Source organism: Zootoca vivipara, chromosome 15, assembly GCF_965207765.1.
Source record: "Zootoca vivipara chromosome 15, rZooViv2.hap1.1, whole genome shotgun sequence".
Taxonomy (NCBI): Eukaryota; Metazoa; Chordata; class Lepidosauria; order Squamata; family Lacertidae; genus Zootoca; species Zootoca vivipara.
The window spans coordinates 6214743-6236541 of NC_142598.1; the positions used below are offsets into that span (position 1 = coordinate 6214743).

A 21799-nucleotide genomic window follows, 5' to 3' on the forward strand; every position below is an offset into this window, starting at 1 on the left:
CTTCCGGGGCCCTCCTCTGACTGGCCCTGCGGCTGGGCCTTGGCAGCCAGATGGGGAACCCAGCTAAGTGTGTGTGCATGCGTGTGACCCGGTGGTTTCTGAGCTTCCTGTTGAAAAGCCCTTGCAACGCGGAAGTTTGCTCTGGGTGTGATCGGAGCGCACAGAGCTCTGAGGCATCTTGACAGGGCCAGGATGAGCCGGAGGTCCAAGCCAGCAGCCCGGACACAGCAGGAGAACATGTCCTCCTCCCTCCTTGAGGACCACGAGAACCAGCAGGTCTTTGAACTGTTGGGCAGAAAGTGCACGGTAATCCTGTTATCATTTCACAGGGGCGGAAGGGCCTTGGAAGCCGAAGCCAGAACTTCCTGAGAGTCGAGGGCAGGGAGGAGCCTGCCACAAGGATGGCAGGTGGTTGTGAACAGGGATTTAACGGCCGCATTGGGGGGGGATTCAAGTGGTACAATGCAGAGGACCCCTGAGTTTGGTTCGGAGCAGGCGGCCTGGGGCCAGTCCCTCTCAACTTGACTTCCCTGCCTGCATTAGCTTGAGGATAAATGAGAAAACGCTAGAAAATTATGACAAACAGTAAGAGAGCAGATAAGAAGTGGAGTGGTGGGTGTTAGGGGAGGGGGTAGTACCTCTGGGGGGAGACGCCATCATCCCACGAACGCCCACTTCACAGTTTCAGTCTGTGGAACCAGCTCTGTTCCAGGTGCCACGTAATACTAACTCCGTATTTGTAAGAAATCGGTATTTTCGTGTGGCAGCACCCACACTTCGGAACTCCCTGCCTATTGATGCACACTTAAATTGGTAACCGACTCGCATTGTTTTGGAAATAAGAAGATGCCCCAGTCTGGGTGGTTTAAAACCAGCAGGTGGCAATGCTCTAGGGTTGGGTTGCTCAACGAAAGCCTGATTTCTCTTTCACCTTCCGTGTAGAAGAAACTGGAGGTATCGCTATGAAGCAATCACTTGATTTGTCAAGTGAGAATGCTGCAGGTCGTCGTTTGCAGGCTGCCTTGTCTGCAGGAAATGGGGGAAGAAAAGCACTTCCTCCAGAGGCCCAGTGTGGTGGTTTGGGGAGTGATGACATCCAGACAGTCCCAGCATACAGTCATAAGCACTTTCAGAATTGACCCTTTCACCTGGTTCAAAAATACTGGACCAAAACGTGAAAGGGAATATCCTTAGTCACAAACAGGTATGTGGCCTGTAGTGACAAGATAACATATCACTTAATTTGAGATATACAGCATACAACACACTCCTCCTAGCCACTCCAAGCCAGGGGGGGAGAGGCGTGATTTCGGCTGCTCCCTGGGCCAGCACCCTTGGCAGAGAACAATCTTCAAGGTACTGTATGTCCCTGGATGGTGTCTGTCCGTGATAAATGGTGGAGCTTGGGAAAAAATCCCAGTCTGGAAAAAGAATGCAAGGATTTATGGGGAAGCTGGACAGAAAAATCCTCACAGAAACATAGGCTTTGTGGCAAATCTCGCTTGAAAACGTTTCAGAGGCTGTTGGAAAAGATCTGGACTATGTTGGACTAAAAGGATTGGAAAGAACTTGGAACTTTGATTAGAATGACAGCAATTATCGATATTCAGAACCCTCAGAATTTGAAGCATGGGGAAGCAAACATTTTTTATAATTTGGCATAATATTTGGTTTAATAGATATATATTTGTATAATTTGGAATAATTGGTTTGATATGATTGATTTGTAAGTGAAAATCTAATAAAAATTGATTTAAAAAACAACAACAAGGTATGTCCCTGGATGAGGCTGATGGGAAGTGGAGTCACAATGAAAGGTTCACAGGCATGGGCGTGGGCAGGTGGGGGCAGCTGTCCCCCCCTGAATCCTAAAAAATCTTTGAAAATCATTAAAAATACTCAATTAACTGAGGTTCTGCCCCCCCCCAAAGCCTGCCCCCTGTAACATCCTCTTTTGGGGTTAATTTCTACCCATAATCTCCCCCCAAAAAAGCTCAGCAGTGTTTGCCGTCCCCAAAAAAAATCCTGCCTCTGCCTCTGTTAACAGGCTCCCATTTCATGGCTCCTCCATGGTTTGAATCCAGTTGAGACCTGCCCTTATATTGAAACAGGGGTCCTGGCCTCCTTGATTCCAAAATATAATACTTCCACAAAACACAACTTGGATCCTGGGAGAAGTTAATTTTAATAAGTTACTGGAATGACAGTTGGTTGCCTCCTTCTCCCACTCCTTCTCAAAGCCCTATAACCGCACCGCTCACAGTGCCCTAAATCTGCTCCTGATCCCTGATCCTGGGTAGGAAATTGCAGGAGGTGTGAGATTCTTACAGTGCCTGGGCATGGCATCCTTGGCACAGGTAGATCATTAACATGCATTTGCGTTTTTCCCGCTAGACCATGGTCACAACTGTGGCCCAACTCTTCCTGGCCTTGCCTCAAGGCAGCAGAAGCTGGTCCAAGCAAGGCTGTGGGGTCCTGTGCTTCGTGAAGGATAACCCCAGACGTTCCTACTTCATGCGCTTCTATGATTTGAAGGTACCAATTCCCTGGCTCCATTGTGACCTTGCCCTTCATCCGATCCCCCTTCCAGGTGTGGGCACCTGGACCTCATTCATGAGAATAAAATGATGTCAAGTCCGCAGAGCCTCTCCTCTTCCCGGAGGGAGAGGTGTTGTAAGCGGGAACCGCTGCCCGCGCTCGCAGGGGGCGTAACTGAGTCCTGTGCCCGCATCATGCCCACCAGCCAGCCAATATGGCTGGGTAGGGGCATGGTTTAGCCGTATGTGAATGACTGCGGGCACACAGACTCTCCCTTCTTGTTCCTGGCTTCCTCGGCTCACCTGCCCTCCCTCCCTTTAGGTTTTTGCTTCATTTCTTGACCTTGCTATGGACTTTGGTTGGTCGCCTTGGTTGTCTAAGGGGCCTGGTAGGAATTTTTTTCCACTTGGCAGATTAGCACCAGCCACTTGATTTTTCGCCAACCTCGTAGCAAATTGTCACAACTTCGTAGGGTTTGGTGATTAGGCATTGGAAAATGTGTTGTGTGTCAGAGGGGAGGTTGTGGCCATCACCTACCCCTCCCCTTGAAGGGTATTCTGTTAAAGGAATCCAGCAGTCGTGGTTCCTGTCTGATGCCAAGCTTCCAGTTTTTATTACTATTAAAGGTTTTCTTGGTTTACAAAGATATGCGCAATGTCTCTTATAACATTTTTACAAATCAGTTTCATTTGTTGAGACATTGGGAAGAAAAGGGGAAGAGAGGTAGATGGGGGAGAGGGTGGGGTCGGGTGACGATGTTTCTATTTAGCTTAATATGTGTGGGGTTTTTTTTTGTCAGCGTCGCTTGTGTAGGTTCTCTGCTTTTCTCTTGTGCTCCTTTGATGGTGAGAGATGTTGGGGTTGGCCTAGGATATGGTTGTTCCTTTGTGGTTGGCTGTGGTGGTCTTTGTTTTGTGTGTGAGTGGGATGGGTGAGTGTTTTGAATAAGGTTAGCCATAATGATTTGTATGCTGTTGGTGGATTTTTGTCATTGTCTTGTTGGGCTTTGTATGTGATAAAGGGGAACCATCTTCTTCTATTTATCCCCGTGTCAGTTTCAACTTATTGGTTCATTTTTCTAGTAAGGCTGTTTTCCATACTGTTTGGTACCATTGGTCCATGTTTACTTCTGACAGGTCTTTCCACTGTCTGGTTATGGTGTTTCTGGTTGGTGAGAGTAAGTGGGTTATGAGTTCTTTGTGATGCAGGTGGGCATTATTGTCTTGGAAGATGTTTAGCAAGGCCAATTCTCCCATGTTTTACATATTTCTCTTATGGTTGTTGATTTGCATCAACAAGCCACCTTCTCTTTGGTATTGTCAAGATCTGTTTAAAAAAACACCAAAAAACAAGCTCCCCCTACAGGTTGTTAAAGAAGGGGCGCAGGTGGCACTGTGGGTTAAACCACAGAGCCTAGGGCTTGCTGATCAGAAGGTCGGCGGTTTGAATCCCTGCGACGGGGTGAGCTCCCGTTGCTCGGTGCCAGCTCCTGCCAACCTAGCAGTTCGAAAGCACACCAAAAAGTGCAAGTAGATAAATAGGAACCGCTACAGCGGGAAGGTAAACAGCATTTTCGTGTGCTGCTCTGGTACGCCAGAAGTGGCTTAGTAATGCTGGCCACATGACCTGGAAGCTGTAGGCCGGCTCCCTCGGCCAATAATGCGAGATGAGCGCGCAACCCCAGAGTCGGTCACGACTAGACCTAATGGTCAGGGGTCCCTTTACCCGTTACCTTACAGGTTGTTAACCCTTGTGTGACTCCCTGCAGAGCAGGCAGGAGTCAAGTATAGTCTGTTTGATCCAATGCCTACCGTAAGCGAGGCATCCCCAAACTGCGGCCCTCCAGATGTTTTGGCCTACAACTCCCATGATCCCTAGCTAACAGGACCAGTGGTCAGGGATGATGGGAATTGTAGTCCAAAAAAATCTGGAGGGCCGACGTTTGGAGATGCCTGGCCTAAGCCAATACCACTCACATCCTGTAACCAATAAAGTTATGGCCTTTTTTAAGCCCATTAACCTAAAATACTTGTGTCCATGTGTCTTATTTTATCTCCAAGTGGAGGCAGGGCCTTGACTCACAACAAATGCTACTGAGGAAAGAAGGTTTAGCCACAAGCCCAGGTCTGAATGGTACAGGCACAGGAGTGAAAGAAGACTAGGGGAGACATTTGATTCAGTTTTTATTTAAAGGCCAACCTACTGTACCTAATTCACACCTTCTGGAACAAGACACCAAACAAACTATAGCTAGCCTTCCAAATTCACACCTTCAGGTGAAACTCGGAAAATTAGAATATTGTCCAAAAGTGCATTTATTTCAGTAATGCCACTTATTGTTTTTATTTTTATTTTTACAAATGCTTTCATTTGGAAATCCACAGTAATAAAACAAATAGTTACAATAATACAAAAATAAACAAAAATTAACATCACTATTACATTTCATTAATTACATTCCATTTATAATTGACCCGTCTAATGACAAATAATTACAATTACAAAAAATAAAGGCTTGACATATCTTGCTTTGCATGTCATGCATCTATCTCATATATTGGTTTCACCTTTTAAGTTGTGTTACTGAAATAAATGCACTTTTCGATGATATTCTAATTTTTCGAGTTTCACCTTTATTTGAATTTGTCAATGCATTTCTCCAGCCCAATAATGTATACAAAAATGCACATACTGGGGTAAAGGAGGCATAAAAATGTATATATTGGTGGAAATTATGTACAAAAATGCATCATATTAAGGGGAATTGCTTTCTCTGTCCCTTCTCTGCTCCTTTGTTACAGGATAGGAAGATGACCTGGGAGCAAGAATTGTGCAGCCAGCTGGTCTACTTGGCTCCCACCTCTTATTTCCACACCTTTTCAGGAGATGTGAGTATTGACTCATAGAATCATAGAATTGCAGAGTTGGAAGGGACCCTGCGGGTCATCCAGTCCAACCCCCTGGCAAGGCAGGATTCTCAACTAGATTATATATGACAGGTGGCCATCCAATCTCTGTTTAAAAGCCTCCAAGGAAGGAGAAGACCACCACCTTCTCATGGGAGTCTGTTCCACCACCCAACTGCTCTTACTGCCAGAAAGTTCCTCCTGATGTTTAGTCAGAATCTCCTTTCTTGTAATTTGAGGCCATTGGCTCAGGTCCTAACCTCTGGAGCAGGAGAAAGCAAGCCTGCTCCATGTGGCATCTCTTTAGATAATTGAAAATGTGGGTGTGTGAAGATGTGCATATACAGTATGTGTAGGCAGTGCTTTTTTTCTTTAAAAAAATGTTTAGGGGTACTCTCATTTTGACTCAAGAAAATAACCATTTTATAGTTCAAATCGGGGGAAATAAATACAGTAAATGGACAAAAGTACAAAGAGTCACAAAATGTTTAGGGGGATGTGTACCCCTGCGTACCCCCATAAAAACACTGTGTGTAGGATTCCTAAAATGTCCTGTGACTCTGCTGGACGGAAAGGCCAGAGGCTGAAGAGAAGAAGCACAAGCACATCAGAAAAAAACAAAGCAGGCATTTTTATTCACACATTCTACTGTGTTGTATGCAAGAAAATCTAGCATGTGGAGATGAAAGCGTTTCCCGCTTTGTTGCTTTTCATTAAAGTCACAATACAATTTCAAATGTACATCTCTTGTTGTTGTTTTTTAACTAAGCCTTCGAAATATAAAAGTTATTCAATTATATTTTAACAGATAAATAAATGTAAACTTGGGGAAACTCCAGCTCCCTTTTTCGGATGTGTGACAGTTTTGTCGAAGGAGCTGGAGTCATATAGAGTTGTTTCCATGGGAGTGGCCATGGTCCCATACCCCAGAGGTTTTGACTTGGGATTGCTTTCAGGAGTGCAACGTGGGGCTCAACTTTGCCGATGAGAATGAGGCATACAACTTTCAACAAATGGTGGAAGAGAAGATTCAGAAGAGGAACCAGAGAATGGGTAGGTGCCATGCCTCTTTCAAAATGGCGGCTGTAAGAAAATATTCCTGCAGGGTTTGCAACTCGGGGGCAAATCATACACTACAAACAAATGGAGAAAAAGTGGCTGCTTTTTCTGATGCAAAGCGGTTTGGGGAGGGGCGCTTCTTTGAGCAACAAGTGGTGGCTTAGCCCTTTCCCTGCCAGCCATTTTCCCATGCTAAATTGACACCTCACCCCCCATAAAATTACATGTAAAACAGCAATAAACATTCAGATAAATGTTTCTGAATATGTTAACAAAGTTGTGTCAGTGTGTATATACCAAGAGGGATGCCAACTTTTTATAGGATTTGGTAGCAGGAGCAGCAGGGACAAGGGTGAAGAAGAGAGAATGTAGGCTGGTGTACGACTGAGGTAAACAGGTGGGGGACGTGAATAAGAGACATGCTGGCATGCAGCGTTTAGGTGTTTCATCCCCTGAACTCTAGTCTAGACATGGCATGCAAACTTGTTGCCCCAACCATGAGGGCTAGGAATAGAAACTCAGTGAATTTCTCAATAATTCAACATTTTCACAAACTACCAAATTCCACCCACGTGGAGCTGAAGAGTGGGCATCCCTCTCTCTCTATATATATACACAGTGGTACCTCAGTTTACGAACTTAATCTGTTCCGGAAGTTCGTTCTTAAACTGAAACCGTTCTTAAACCGAGGCGCGCTTTCCCTAATGAGTCCTCCCGCCACCGGTGCCCTTCCACTGTTCGGATTCTGTTCGTAGACCGAGGTAAAGTTCTCAAACCGGGACACTATTTCCGGTTTTGCGGAGTTTGCAAACTGAATCGTTCTTAAACTGGACTGTTCTTAAACCGAGGTACCCCCCCTCTGCGCGCGCGCGCACACACACACACACACACACGAGTGAGAGGCTCCTTCAGCACAATGAACCCCTCTGCTGATTCCATCTAGGAGGGGCCAGATTCTTCCAGGTACCCCTGAAGCATGGCAGAACCCTTTGTCTCCTCTTTATAAACCTCTTCCTGTTTTATAGATAGACAGCCGCCGCCACCGCCACCTCCAGTCAATGAAGGTATGTATCTGCCCTGCCCACATAGGTAAAGGTAAAGGGACCCCTGACCATTAGGTCCAGTCGTGACCAACTCTGGGGTGGCGGCGCTCATCTCGCATTATTGGCCGAGGGAGCCGGCATACAGCTTCCAGGTCATGTGGCCAGCATGACAAAGCCGCTTCTGGCGAACCAGAGCAGCACACAGAAATGCCGTTTACCTTCCCGCTGTAGCGGTTCCTATTTATCTACTTGCATTTTGACGTGCTTTCGAACTGCTAGGTTGGCAGGAGCTGGGACCGAGCAACGGGAGCTCACCCCGTCACAGGGATTCGAACCGCCGACCTTCTGATCAGCAAGCCCTAGGCTCAGTGGTTTAACCCACAGCGCCACCTGGGTCCCGCCCTGCCCACATATCCCTATAGAGTGGTACCTCTACTTACGAATTTAATGCGTTCCAAACGCACATTTGTAAGTAGAAAAAATTTGTAAGTCGAATCCCATAGTAATGCATTGGGAGAAAAAATTCGTAAGTAGAAAAAATCCTATCTAAAAATTCGTAAGTAGAAAAAATCCTATCTAAACCGCATCCAAGATGGCGGATGGAGCTCCATTTGTAAGTAGAAACATTTGTACGTAGAGTTATTCGTAAGTAGAGGTACCACTGTACTATTTTGTGTATGGTCGGAGCAGGGGCAATGGTGCTTTTTCTGTAAAGGACTACATTCCTTTCAGAATAATCTGTCAGTGGGTGCATGCCAGCTGTGGGTGGGGGTCCAAAACCAGAGCCAGAAGCAGACACATCCACCTCCTTTCTCATTCTCTATCTCTTTCTACCGCACACTTTTCTCCCTCTCTTTATCATACCTCCTTTTCTCTCCCCGCTATTTCCCCCCCCCTGCCCTGTAGGTTGCCAGAGGAGGGGGTAGATTTCTCTTACCAGAAGCCTCACTTATCACTTACAGGGAGCTTTTAAAATAAGACTGGGGGCCACAAGTTACTCGCACCTGAGGTGAACTATTAATGCAGGGGAAGAGCCCTTGATAATCATAATTTGTCAGTAAACTGTGCTGGTTGAGGGCTCCCCCTAGTTGCCAGAGAGGAGTGGGAAAGTATTGCTGTAAAGTAGTGGTGGCGAACCTATGACACGCATGCCAGACGTGACACGCAGAGCCCTCACTGCTGGCACGCGCCCCCATCGGCCCATTCGCGCTGTTGTTGTTGTTGTTGTTTGCCCCATTTGTTCTCCTCATGCTACAGCTTGTCCTGTCCCCATTGTGTCCACTGTTAAAACCCGGATCTTTTTTTTTTGTTTTTTGTTGCTGGTAGCCAGAGATTGGTTTTTAAACCCTTTCTGTGCTGTTTTTTTCTGGCACTTTGGCAGACAATGATTGGGTGTAACAACATTAATTTTTTAACCCGTTCTGTGCTGGGGTTTTTGGCACTTTGGCAGACTATGTCGGTGCTGCGTGTTAGTTCCAGCGAAGGTATTATTCGTCATTTATTTCTGTTCTCTTCCCCCCCCCCAAAAAGCACAGCAGCTTTGGGGCACCCCCCCCAAAAAAAGCAAAGCAACTTTTGCACACACCCCAAAAAACCTCCAAAACTTTGGTCAGCAGCTCCCCCCCAAAAGCTCAACAACTCTGAGCACTTTGTGATAAATAAGGGGCTTTTGGTTTGGTTAAATAATTAGTTTTTGGTTTATTAAATACAGTTATATATTACAATTATACATTTTTGTTATTTAAACTATAAATATCGCAAAATTATGGGTTTTTTCTCGAAGTGACACGCCACCCGAGTAATGCTCGGTTTTTTGGCGAATTTTGACACACCAAGATCAAAAGGTTGCCCATCACTGCTGTAAATACAACTGAATCCTGAATTATTGCTTTAGAGTTGCGTTGCCATATTTCAAAAAGCGAAAATCTGGACAGAATAGCTTTGCATCTAGACATTTGCATTTTGGCTTGGACATTGTTACCGACTGCCGTATTCCAGCTATGGCATTCCGGACGTGTGGCAACCCTACTTTAGAGCCTGTGGAGAGCAGTGCTGTCTTCAAGAAGTTATCAGCAGCTCCTGCAGGGAATTCTCCTGGGGCTGTCGATGGTGAGCTATCAGATTGGAAACACAAGCGGGAGTGAAAAATTGCCAAAATCCACATGCTTGTCTGAGGTGAGGAAAGGAAATCTACAAATGCTGCCTAAATAATGACAGTATTTTTCTGCATTGTTTTGGTGTTTCCTTTTCATTGAAATAATCAGGTAATTCTATACAGTAATTCCATCAGTTTTGTCCATAGCCAAGAGCAAGACCAACAATGTAGGTTTTATCACAAGCTGAACTGCAGCAGAATAGAAACGGTGCTGATTGTGACAAACACAGGACAGGATGGAAATTGCAGCCTCTTTACATCCTGATCACTAATCTTTTTGCATCTGTTAGACAGAAGACCAACTCTCCCCCAGCCGCCATCTCCTGGGATTGACTCAAATGGTAAGCAGCTTGCAGAAACTCTGTTTGCGTGCTATTTGTTCATTTATTTAATGTGTACAGTGGTACCTCTACTTATGAATAACTCTACTTACTAATGTTTCTACTTACGAACAGAGCTCCGTCCGCCATCTTGGATGTGGTTTAGATAGGATTTTTTCTACTTGCGAATTTTTAGATAGGGTTGCTTCTACTTACGATTTTTTTCTCCCAATGCATTCCTATGGGATTCGACTTACAATTTTTTTTGACTTACAAATGTGTGTTCGGAACGCATTTAATTCGTAAGTAGAGGTACCACTGTACTCACATTACACATCCACTCACATCCACAACTTCAAGTTTGCAGGTCAGCTAACAAATGCAGCATGAAAACAGAGAATACAGAAATAAAATCTGAAACTTTCAGTAACAGAAACATCCCAAATGAACCATGGCAAAAGAGCTCTCAGTACAAGAGCCATAAAAAACAATTTACCGGAACTCCTTTTTTAAAAACTTCCAAAAGATATATAAGATGCTCTTTTATAATAGAGGCAACATCCTCTGCTGGGCCACTGTGAAGTTTCACTACTCTCTGCAACCATGAAATAAACAACTATTTGACTTTTAGAAGACATCTGAAGGCAGCCCTGTGTTGGGAAATTTTAAAATGTCTGAAGTTTTACCATTTTTTATATATGCTGTCAGCTGCCCAGAGTAGCTGGGGAAACCCAGCTGGATAAGCGGGGTATAAATAATAAAACTATTACAGGTATTATTATTACCCTGTTTCTCTTAAAATAAGACATACCCATAAAAGAAGCCGTAGCAGGATTTCTAAGCATTTGTGCAATATTAGCCACACCCCAAAAATAAGACATAGTGATAGGCGCAGTTCTGGAGGCCCCCAAGGAAGAGGCTAGGCTGGACATGTAATTAAAAAATAAGACATCCCCTGAAAATAAGCCACCGTGGTTGTTTTTTTTTTTTTTTGAGGAAAAATAAAAATAAGACGGTGTCTTATTTTTGGAGAGACACGGTATTATTATTAACCAGTTGTTGGTTTGCAGGTGGCAGTAGTGCATTGGATTTAAAACTAAAATGTCACCAATCATTGCTAAAGCAGTATTACTTCAATGGAAGTAATAGTACCACTGTATTCTGCTCTGGTCAGACCTCACCTGGAGTACTGTGTCCAGTTCTGGGCACCACAGTTCAAGAAGGATACTGACAAGCTGGAACGTGTCCAGAAGAGGGCAACCAAAATGGTCAAAGGCTTGGAAACAATGCCTTATGAGGAACGGCTTAGGGAGCTGGGTATGTTTAGCCTGGAGAAGAGAAGGTTAAGGGGTGATATGATGTTGTTGTTGTTTAGTCGTTTAGTCATGTCCGACTCTTCGCGACCCCATGGACCATAGCACGCCAGGCACTCCTGTCTTCCACTGCCTCCCGCAGTTTGGTCAAACTCATGTTCGTAGCTTCGAGAACACTGTCCAACCATCTCATCCTCTGTCGTCCCCTTCTCCTTGTGCCCTCAATCTTTCCCAACATCAGGGTCTTTTCCAGGGAGTCTTCTCTTCTCATGAGGTGGCCAAAGTATTGGAGCCTCAGCCTCACGATCTGTCCTTCCAGTGAGCACTCAGGGCTGATTTCCTTCAGAATGGAGAGGTTTGATCTTCTTGCAGTCCATGGGACTCTCAAGAGTCTTCTCCAGCACCATAATTCAAAAGCATCAATTCTTTGGCGATCAGCCTTCTTTATGATCCAGCTCTCACTTCCATACATCACTACTGGGAAAACCATAGCTTTAACTATACGGACCTTTGTTGGCAAGGTGATGTCTCTGCTTTTTAAGACGCTGTCTAGGTTTGTCATTGCTTTTCTCCCAAGAAGCAGGCGTCTTTTAATTTTGTGACTGCTGTCACCATCTGCAGTGATCAAGGAGCCCAAGAAAGTAAAATCTCTCACTGCCTCCATTTCTTCCCCTTCTATTTGGGACCAGTGGTCATGATCTTGGTTTTTTTGATGTTGAGCTTCAGACCATATTTTGCGCTCTCCTCTTTCACCCTCATTAAAAGGTTCTTTAATTCCTCCGCACTTTCTGCCATCAAGGTTGTGTCATCTGCATATCTGAGGTTGTTGATATTTCTTCGGCTTCGGATTCCTCTAGTCCAGCCTTTCGCATGATGGATTCTGCATATAAGTTAAATAAGCAGGGAGACAATATACAACCTTGTTGTATTCCTTTCCCAATTTTGAACCAATCAGTTGTTCCATATCCAGTTCTAACTGTAGCTTTTTGTCCCACATAAATATTTCTCAGGAGACAGATGAGGTGATCAGGCACTCCCATTTCTTTAAGAACTTGCCATAGTTTACTGTGGTCAACACAGTCAAATGCTTTTGCGTAGTCAATGAAGCAGAAGTAGACGTTTTTCTGGAACTCTCTAGCTTTCTCCATAATCCAGCATATGTTTGCTATTTGGTCTCTGGTTCCTCTGCCCCTTCGAAATCCAGCTTGCACTTCCGGGAGTTCTCAGTCCACATACTGGTGATATGATAGCCATGTTCAAATATATAAAAGGATGTCATATATAAAAGGATGTCATATAGAGGAGGGTGAAAGGTTGTTTTCTGCTGCTCCAGAGAAGCGGACACGGAGCAATGGATTCAAACTACAAGAAAGAAGATTCCACCTAAACATTAGGAAGAACTTCCTGGCAGTAAGAGCTGTTCGACAGTGGAATTTCCTGCCAAGAAGTGTGGTGGAGTCTCCTTCTTTGGAGGTCTTTAAGTGGAGGCTTGACAGCCATCTGTCAGGAATGCTTTGATGGTGTTTCCTGCTTGGCAGGGGGTTGGACTGGATGGCCCTTGTGGTCTCTTCCAACTCTATGATTCTATGATCCTTACCGGACACCCCTGTCCATGGTGCTGTACCACTTGCTGAAGAGTAGTAGCTCTCCATCACATCCTTGGGCTTATGGGAGCCCACCCACTATGCTTTTTTAGGTGACCAAGATAAAATAAGGCAGAATTTTCTTCTTTAGCTGCTTGTTCCAATACCAGCAGCTCCATATACTGTCATTATGTTGGTCTAGGGAGGAGAGGATGGTCTTGGTCAGACCTTTTGTGTATGCCCCCCTTTTGATTGCAGAGAGCAGTCTTCAGCACTCACAGCAGGGCAATATTTATCCAGCTCATTAGCTGAAAATGTTCCCAGTGACTTAGGTAAAATAAGCACACACATACAGTCAAACAATGCTAGAGAATAAAGAGATGAAACATAGAAAGGAAAACTGTGTATGAGATGGCAGGCAACACAGGAAGTGTTCTAGAGGGAGGTCTGATTGACAGGTGTTTGCTTTCTCACCCCATCTTATGTTCCCCAAAGGACGTGGCATGCAGCCAAACTCTCCTCCAGCATCTCTGCCTCTGGCAACTGTTGACATCCAGAATCCAGACATCACATTTTCCCGCTACCGTGGACTTCCTGTTCCTACAGCAGTGGAGAAAAAGAAGGGGAAGAAGAAGATTTCTAAGGCTGACATAGGTGCTCCAAGCGGGTTCAAGTGAGTGCTTGCAGAAGTTATGCAGACCTCTCAAAGACTGGGATCTGGGGAGAGTAAGGACATCTTCAGATTTCAAACAGCATAACAGAAAGGATTCCTTGACTTCAGTTTCTTTTTCTGAAGTTTTTGTATCAGCCTTTCTTTGTTTTGCCCTTGGTGTAGCTTGAAACTCTTGTTTCTTTACTTGTATATGGGAATTTTCTGTGAAACACAGCTAGAGAACCACGTCCGTAGCATAGTGTGTGTAACCCTAACCCACAGCAGAGGACTGCCATGCTGTGCTTCTCAAATACGCAGGTGCTGCCTCATATGGAAACGTGGTGGAAACATAACTAGGATGCAAGCTAGTCACAATAGGCTGCCGATAGAAGGAGGAGACGGGGAGGCAGGTGAAGAGGTTCAGAAGCCTTCATGTGGACTCATTGCGATGCAAGGCCTTCTCTCATTGAATGTCTTCTGTGATTCCTTTCCAGGCATATCCAGCACATTGGATGGGATCCCAACAGTGGATTTGACGTACGTAGCCACGGTGATTCATCAATAAATAGACTTGAAAGAGAGAGTCTCAGTGGGGGGGGGGAATTATCCTGAAGTCACACATGCATGTGAGATGAGACTTTTGAGTTACTGAAGTCCAGCAAACTCTGTGTTTATACATAGAATAATCGAATTGTAGAGTTGGAAGGGACCCTGCAATGCATGAACTGCTTGTTTACATCATACCTGACTGAAAACATGAGGCCCTTTCTCTCAAGGTTTGCTTGTATATTCTAGTTATAAGGTGTTGTCAGACCTAGTTGCTGTGCCAAAAAGTTTAGACGGAAGCCAAGAGGAAGCAATGATGTTATTTAGTTTAGGAAGAGCAGGAGATCTCCTAGTTACTCTTTCCATTGAACAGCTTTGTATGGCTAGTCTTCTTCCTACATTTGGCTGGAGTTGGGTGATAAGGCACAACCTAAATAGCTACAGGAAGGTTAGGGGACCCTCCAGTTGTTGCTGGAGTCTAACTCCCTTCAGCCCTAGCCAGCAGGGCCAGTGGTCAGAAGTACAGTGGTACCTTGAGTTACAAACGCCTCAGGTTACAAACGCTTCAGGTTACAAACCCTGCTAACCTGGAAGAGTTACCTCGAGTTGATAACTTTGCCCCAGGATGAGAATGGAAATCATGTGCCGGCGGCGCAGCAGCAGCAAGAGGCCCCATTAGCAAAAGCATGCCTCTAGTTAAGAACAAGGGGACCCAGGTGGCGCTGTGGTTAAACCACTTAGCCTAGGGCTTGCTGATCAGAAGGTCGGCGGTTTGAATCCCTGTGACGGGGTGAGCTCCCGTTGCTTGGTCCCAGCTCCTGCCAACCTAGCAGTTCGAAAGCACGTCAAAATGCAATTAGATAAATAGGAACCGCTACAGCGGGAAGGTAGACGGCGTTTCCATGTGCTGCTCTGGTTTGCCAGAAGCGGCTTTGTCATGCTGGCCACATGACTTGGAAGCTATACGCCGGCCAATAATGTGAGATGAGCGCGCAACCCCAGAGTCGGTCACGACTGGACCTAATGGTCAGGGGTCCTTTACCTAGTTAAGAACAGTTTAAGGTTAAGAACGGACCTCTGGAACGAATTAAGTTCGTAACTAGAGGTACCACTGTAATGCTTAAAGATAGTTGAAGTCTTAAGATTGATTTGACTATGAAGAAGGTTTAAGGTGATGGTAATCTGATCCCCCAGTGGAGGTTAGGACTGTATAATCGTTTTAACTGCACCAGTTACCTCATTCTATGCCAGAAGCCAGGTTGTAACCCGATGACCATCATGACATGAGCATGAGTTATCCCTGTTCATTTGCATTGGCTCAAGAAGATGGGCACTGAACAGACTTGGCAACACATCCCCCCCTCTCTCTCTTCTCTCTCTCTCTCACACACACGTTTGTCTGTGTTTTTATTTCAGGTGAATAATTTAGATCCCGATTTGAAGACATTCTTCTCCCAGGCGGGAATCAGTGAGGCTCAACTGACCGATGTTGAGACTTCAAAGATTATCTATGACTTCATTGAAGGCCAAGGGGGGCTGGAGGCTGTGAAGGAAGAGCTGAGACGACAGGGTGAGCTGCTGGAATGGGAGGGTCTCCAACCTCAGGTATCATTGGCCGCCTCTCTGAGACTGGACCAGTGAATGGCTCCAGATCCTGGTCTCTAACTTAATACTACACCGACTATTAGAAGGCCTATCCATGCTGAACGTTTGGTTTGAGCTTGGATGTACTGTACTGAGTAATAATTTCTGGAGCGGTAGCCATGTTAGTCTGTTGCAGTAAGAACAACAAAGATCCTTGTGTCACCTTGGGTTACCGATTTATGGTGGCATAAATGTTTGTGGAGTAGTAGAGTCCACTTATGAGATGTGTGAATTGCAGTCCACAATTGGCATTGGCATGCAGGGGTGTGTCTATGTGTATACATTTACCTTTCACCATTGAGTGGTGGAATTTTGGACTGTGTGTTCATCGGTATGCTGATGACCTTCTCCTCTATCTCTCCTTTTCATCTTCAGCAGGTGTGGGGGGTGCATGTTCTGAATCAGTGTCTGGGTGCAATTATGGACTGAATGAAGGCCAATAATGGGAAACTCAATCCAGACAAGACAGAGCTATTGTTAGTGGGTGGCTCTTCTGACTGGATGACTGCATGTTCTTGATGGGGCTGCAGTCTCTCTGAATGAAGACGTCTGTAGTTTTGTGATTAGTTTTGTGATTTGGATCTTTTTCTGCCATGTGAGGCACAGGGGGCCACAGTTGCCTGGAGTGCTTTCTACCAGTATACCACTATCTGCCAGGGGTAACCTAGCTTTCGTAAGCTATGCTCTAGAGCAGGCATGCCCAAACTTCGGCCCTCCAGATGTTTTGGACTACAATTCCCATCATCCCTGACCACTGGTCCTGTTAGCTAGGGATCATGGGAGTTGTAGGCCTAAACATCTGGAGGGCCGCAGGTTGGGCATGCCTGCTCTAGAGCTATGCTCTGGTAACCTCCCAGCAAATGGTATTCAGAGAGAGGCAATAATCTTTCTTGTTCTTACTGACCGAAACGTGATCTCCACAATAAGCCATCTATCAAAATATTTTGGCTAGTTCTAAAATGCATGGATAGTTCTCTACTAAAGCTGTCCAGTCGGATTTTAGGGTTGACATTTGTCTCATTTCAGGTCCAAGTCACCCTCCACCCCCACCCCCAAATCGTTCTGGCTCTGGACATAGCCGAAGTGGTCCTCTACCACCCATCCCTCCTGTACCAAACAGGGGAGCTGTCCCTTCACCTCCACAGCCCTCTCGAGGACAGCCCAGCCCTCAGTGGGGACCTCCTCTGCCAGTCTCTCGGCCTGGAGCAGCTCGTCCCCCACCACCCCCAGCTGGGTCAGCCCCACCGCCACCCCCGCCACCCCCGCCACCCCCTCCTTCATTCCAAAGTCCTTCCCCATGTCCCCCTCCCCCTCTTCCCTCTGGAGGGCTTAGCTCACCTGCTGTTGCTTCCCCGGGACGTGGTGCATTACTGGATCAGATACGCCAAGGAATACAACTCAATAAGGTAAGACACGGTGGAGAGCATCAGAGGATGGTTTGTGCTTAGTGTGTTAAGTAGGATTTCTCATATATGATTTCCTTGGTTGGCTTGGCTAGAGAATTACTAAAGAATCAGATGTGGCAGGAGGATAGCAAAGTTATGGCAATGTGTGATAATGGAGGAAAGAAATACGATATCAGACTTACTGTTCTCATTAGATTAAGGCCTAGTTCTCCAGTTCTCTACCACTTCAGACTGCAGGTGGGGAATCACATGATGGAATACTCCCCAATTTGGGAGGGGGGACAACAACATCTCCTATATATTGGAGAGGGTTCCAACTTGTTGGTACATATGTACACATGTGGTGGGAATGCCTCTGTGCATCAACATTCTGGGTGGGGTGATGTTTAAGGAAATTAACTCTATCATTGAACAATGGGCTCAACCTGCCTTGCAGTCATCACTGTTAAACCTATATATAGGTTTAGATTTAGAATTGAAACACAAAGGATTGTTGGGTCATTTACTGGAAGCAGCAAGGACCATCATAGCTTGCAACTAAGGATTTTCATGGAGTGATATTTGACAGGTGGTATTAGAGAGTATAGCAGACTGCTGCTTTAGAAAAATTTAGAAGTTTAGAGAAAGAAAACTTTAGAAAAGTTTAGGGTTGCCCCTGGCCAGAAATAGAAGGCCCCTTTTGAAACAATTAACTTTGCTAGTGCAGTAGAACACGGTTGCCAACTGCCATCAGCAAATGTTTCCTTTTGGACATTATATTTTTTGCTACGTTTTGATATTTTTATGCACCTAAAAGGAAGGAAAAGAGAAATGGACTAATATACATATTTTTAAGAAGTGCTGCTGTGCTAAATTCTGAGACGTGTTTTCATTTTGCTAGGCACCTATTTTTCACTTTTTTTGCCTTAATTGTTTTTATGCTTATGTACACATATATGTACATAAGGGACACGGGTGGCGCTGTGGGTTAAACCACAGAGCCTAGGGCTTGTCGGTGGTTTGAATCCCCGCGACGGGGTGAGCTCCTGTTGCTCAGTCCCAGCTCCTGCCAACCTAGCAGTTTGAAAGCACATCAAAGTAGGTACCGCTACAGCGGGAAGGTAAATGACGTTTCCGTGTGCTGCTCTGGTTTGCCAGAAGTGGCTTTGTCATGCTGGGCACATGACCTGGAAACTGTACGCTGGCTCCCTCGGCCAATAATGCGAGAAGAGCGCGCAACCCTAGAGTCGGTCAGGACTGGACCTAATGGTCAGTGGTCCCTTTACCTTTTACCTTACACATATATGTAATATTGTGATGGCATTATACTCTCTATCTCTTTGTTTTTGCTTTGTTTTACCCTTTTAAACATCTCAGTAGAAAATTTCAGGCAGATAAAACTAAAAATAAATACTTCCTACCAGCATGACAGGGAGAAAACTAGGCCAGAACCCTTCTCTCTATTACCTATAATTTTATGTGGAAGGAAGCGTTCTCTCTGGAAGAACACTCAGTGATGTAAGCCCCCCTGTATTTAAAGTGGTATAGCCCAGACATGCTTGATTGCATTTGTGCGAACTAGTCTTAAATATTTGCCTGTTATCACTGTCCACTGCATTGTGACAGTTGTATCTGTTTTGAGGAGGAGCAGAGTGAACAAAGACAGCTTTGTGTGGTTGAAAGTTTCATGCGGGTTCTAAGGGCTGTCAACATTAGAAGGCCTAATGACACCACTTGCAATCCTTTTACCTTTTAGACACCTGATGTGCCGGAACCGCCATCACCCGCACAAAACTCTGAAGGCCTGGTAGGAGCTCTTATGCATGTGATGCAGAAGAGAAGTAAGGTCATTCATTCCTCAGGTGAATTTTGTTGCATCTGATACATCTCATCTTTGAACGGTGTCCTTACAAACAAAAACTTATCAAGCTGTCTCAAGTTTTGTGCTTTACTGGAAAGGACAAAGCTAAGATCGGAGACAGAGCCAGTGGCATTTTGCAAGGGGTGAAATCTTGATTCCTGCACTGGCATTGTATCTAGTGTTGAACAGGTAAATGCAAAGGGTTCTGTCCAATGCCACTGCTACTCAGAGGAGAACCATTGAAATCAATAGAGATTACTAACTTTAGTCCACTCATTTATTATTATTTTTTAAAATGGGTCTACTCTGAGTAGGACTAGCACTGAATACAACTCCAAGAGAGAAGGGTAGGCTCAAATAACTTGTAAGTATGGGGTGGTGGTTTGGGTGACATGGGATGACCATTCATTCCTGTATGGAAAAAGAGGTGTAGCTACACTTTAGAAGTGCCATTCGGGAATGCCTCCTCTCACATTGTTGCTTTGTTCTATTGTACCCACAGATGACGATGAAGACAATGGTGATGATGAAGACGATGACGAGTGGGATGACTGAGTCCAGAAGGATGCCTGGCACAAAGCCCGGTCCTTCTGACAATCTGTTGTGGTCTGAATTGCTGTGGGCGTATAATCAGACTGCTACTCTGTTATGGTCCCCCTCACAATCTGTGCAGAAATCCAGCTCTGCTTTAGCCTCTGCCGTGACAGGTCATTATTTTCCCATTCCTCCTCTCCAGCATCACTTAGGCTAAAGAATAATTCCCACTTTCTTCCCTCACCTGTGCACCTGCATGCCTTTGACAGTCTTAGAAAGTTAGGCTGTAATCCTCCCTCTTTCAAACCTTCGGTCTTGACAATACCACTTCTAATCTCCTCTAGCTTTCTAAGAGCCATATTATCTTTCATCCAGCCCCTTCATCATCCTTTCTTTCTCCTAGATGTATAATCTAGTGTGTCTTTAAGAAGTGGTTCCCCCTTTGAGGCCAATGTGCAGGTATGAAGATTATAGGAATGTAAGCAAAACCTCTGTCTTATAAAATAACCAGTGCATTCTTAACATACATAAAAACCCTAGTTGTCTGAATTATTTGCATGCCTTTTGGAGGAATGTTTTCCCTTGCTTTAGCCTTACCTTTGGGTAGGGGTGGGCAGGATGCAGTCTCCAAACTTTAAGACAAGTATACTGTACCTATTTACTTTCAAATTTGGTTGTTTTGATCATAGCTGTCAAGTTCTCCCTTTTTAAAGGGAAATTCCCTTATGCTGAATAGGCTTCTTCGCGAGAAAAGGGAACACTTGACAGCTATGGTTTTGATTGCAGTGTGATAGAGGGGACACAAATCCAGATTTGACTTCAATGAATCCTTATTATTTTATTTACAGCATTATAGATATATATACTGGAAACTAAAGTATTTTCAGTGGCTTAGATCCTAATTTGCTCTTCTCTCCGCACAAGGAGGGTGATTTCTGCCAAATGGTCTGCAATGCCCCACATCATTCTCCGTGCTCCCCCATTGGGATGGACACAGAAGGTTGTGAAAGAAAGGGGAGCTAGGAAAGTCCAGTTCCATGAACTCCGTTCTATTATGGGGAAGGAAAATTGGCTTGGATCTTAATGTGCTTGTTGAACAGAACAAAACAAAAACAAAAAATGTCTGGAAGACCACAAATAAATAGCTTATGCCACTTACCTTTGAATGGAATTAATATTGTAGTAACTAGAGACTTTTCAAGTGAGTAGCTCTACACAGGAAATCCTAGCTTTACCTTTGGTATTTTGACATTGTGCAGAAGAAACTGGGCAGCTTGGAGAACAGACACAGGATCCTTTTCTTTGAGGGTGCCTTCCGGAGGCCACGGATTCAAGCACATACCAGAACTTTTAAGTTTGCATAATTAAAGTGGATTAAACAGCTCTGTCACCCTAGTCCAACAAATCCACTTGGGGGAAAAAATCAGTCTTTTGTGGTTCAGAAAGTGATAGTGAAATGCATAGAGACGTGTGGGATGAACATATGACTAATGGACAGACGTAAAAACATTCTGTAAACAAATCCAGAGCACAATGTTTAATGGCAGAATGGTTCACTGCCAGGCATTTGCATGCAGGCCCTGGGCAATCATGAGACCAAGATGGGAGAAGTCAGATTTTTAGAAATGCCCGAAGAGATGGGAAAGAATTGGGAAATCAAACTGCAATGTTTCGCAAGCCTGTTGTGCTTGCAAGACAAGGCATAAACAGTCATTGAACACAGTGGCACTTAGATGTGAGGAAACCTGCATGGGATTGCATTGCAGATGGTTGAGCAACTGTGGCTTCTTCCCACACCCCAAATGGCCAAGGACTGGATTCTCTAGATTCTTAGGTGTGATGTACCTACTAGATCCTGCCAACATCTCCTGACCTGAAGCTGCCGAAGGGATCAATAACCATGGTTTCTATAAATCCTCTTTTTAGGTAGAATAGTGTTCTCTATAGGAAATGGCTTCATCCTTCATTTGTGACGAGGCAGTAGTATTCCAGCAGAAAGCCAGTGATGTGTATTAAGTAAGTAAATAGGAGCATTGCTGTATTACTTAGGAGCATGGCCATTGCCTGGACTCGGCACCCTATGACCCGGATTCATTTATATATATATAAATATATGTATTGGGAGTGTGGATTAAAATGCACAAATTGCTAGGTGGCAAAAAATAAGTAATGCTGCCCTTTCCCACTTTCTCTGCCCCAACCAGAGAAAACCTTGTGTCTGGCTGATAGGCAAGGGCAGAAATGAGGCACATTTTACCCT

At 44.9% G+C, this 21799-nt stretch overlaps 1 protein-coding gene across 1 annotated transcript; it reads left to right on the top strand.

Annotated features, from left to right (window-relative positions):
* The first annotated feature begins 91 nt into the window (after window positions 1-91).
* Window positions 92-20073, top strand: WAS (WASP actin nucleation promoting factor). Its single transcript, XM_035140824.3, has 12 exons — window positions 92-306; window positions 2395-2535; window positions 5340-5426; window positions 6401-6497; window positions 7529-7567; window positions 9992-10042; window positions 13413-13590; window positions 14064-14106; window positions 15532-15685; window positions 16786-17165; window positions 18901-19006; window positions 19508-20073. The coding sequence occupies exons 1-12, from the start codon at window positions 193-195 to the stop codon at window positions 19558-19560; spliced, it is 1443 nt and encodes a 480-aa protein (XP_034996715.3). The 5' UTR covers window positions 92-192; the 3' UTR covers window positions 19561-20073.
* The last annotated feature ends 1726 nt before the right edge of the window (window positions 20074-21799 follow it).

Bases quoted from the DNA above. Each gene is read 5' to 3' on its own strand.
- WAS (XM_035140824.3), top strand. From the start codon at position 193: ATGAGCCGGAGGTCCAAGCCAGCAGCCCGGACACAGCAGGAGAACATG. The intron at 307-2,394 runs GTAATCCTGTTA...TTTTCCCGCTAG, and splicing joins TGTTGGGCAGAAAGTGCACG to ACCATGGTCACAACTGTGGC. The intron at 17,166-18,900 runs GTAAGACACGGT...TTTACCTTTTAG, and splicing joins AAGGAATACAACTCAATAAG to ACACCTGATGTGCCGGAACC.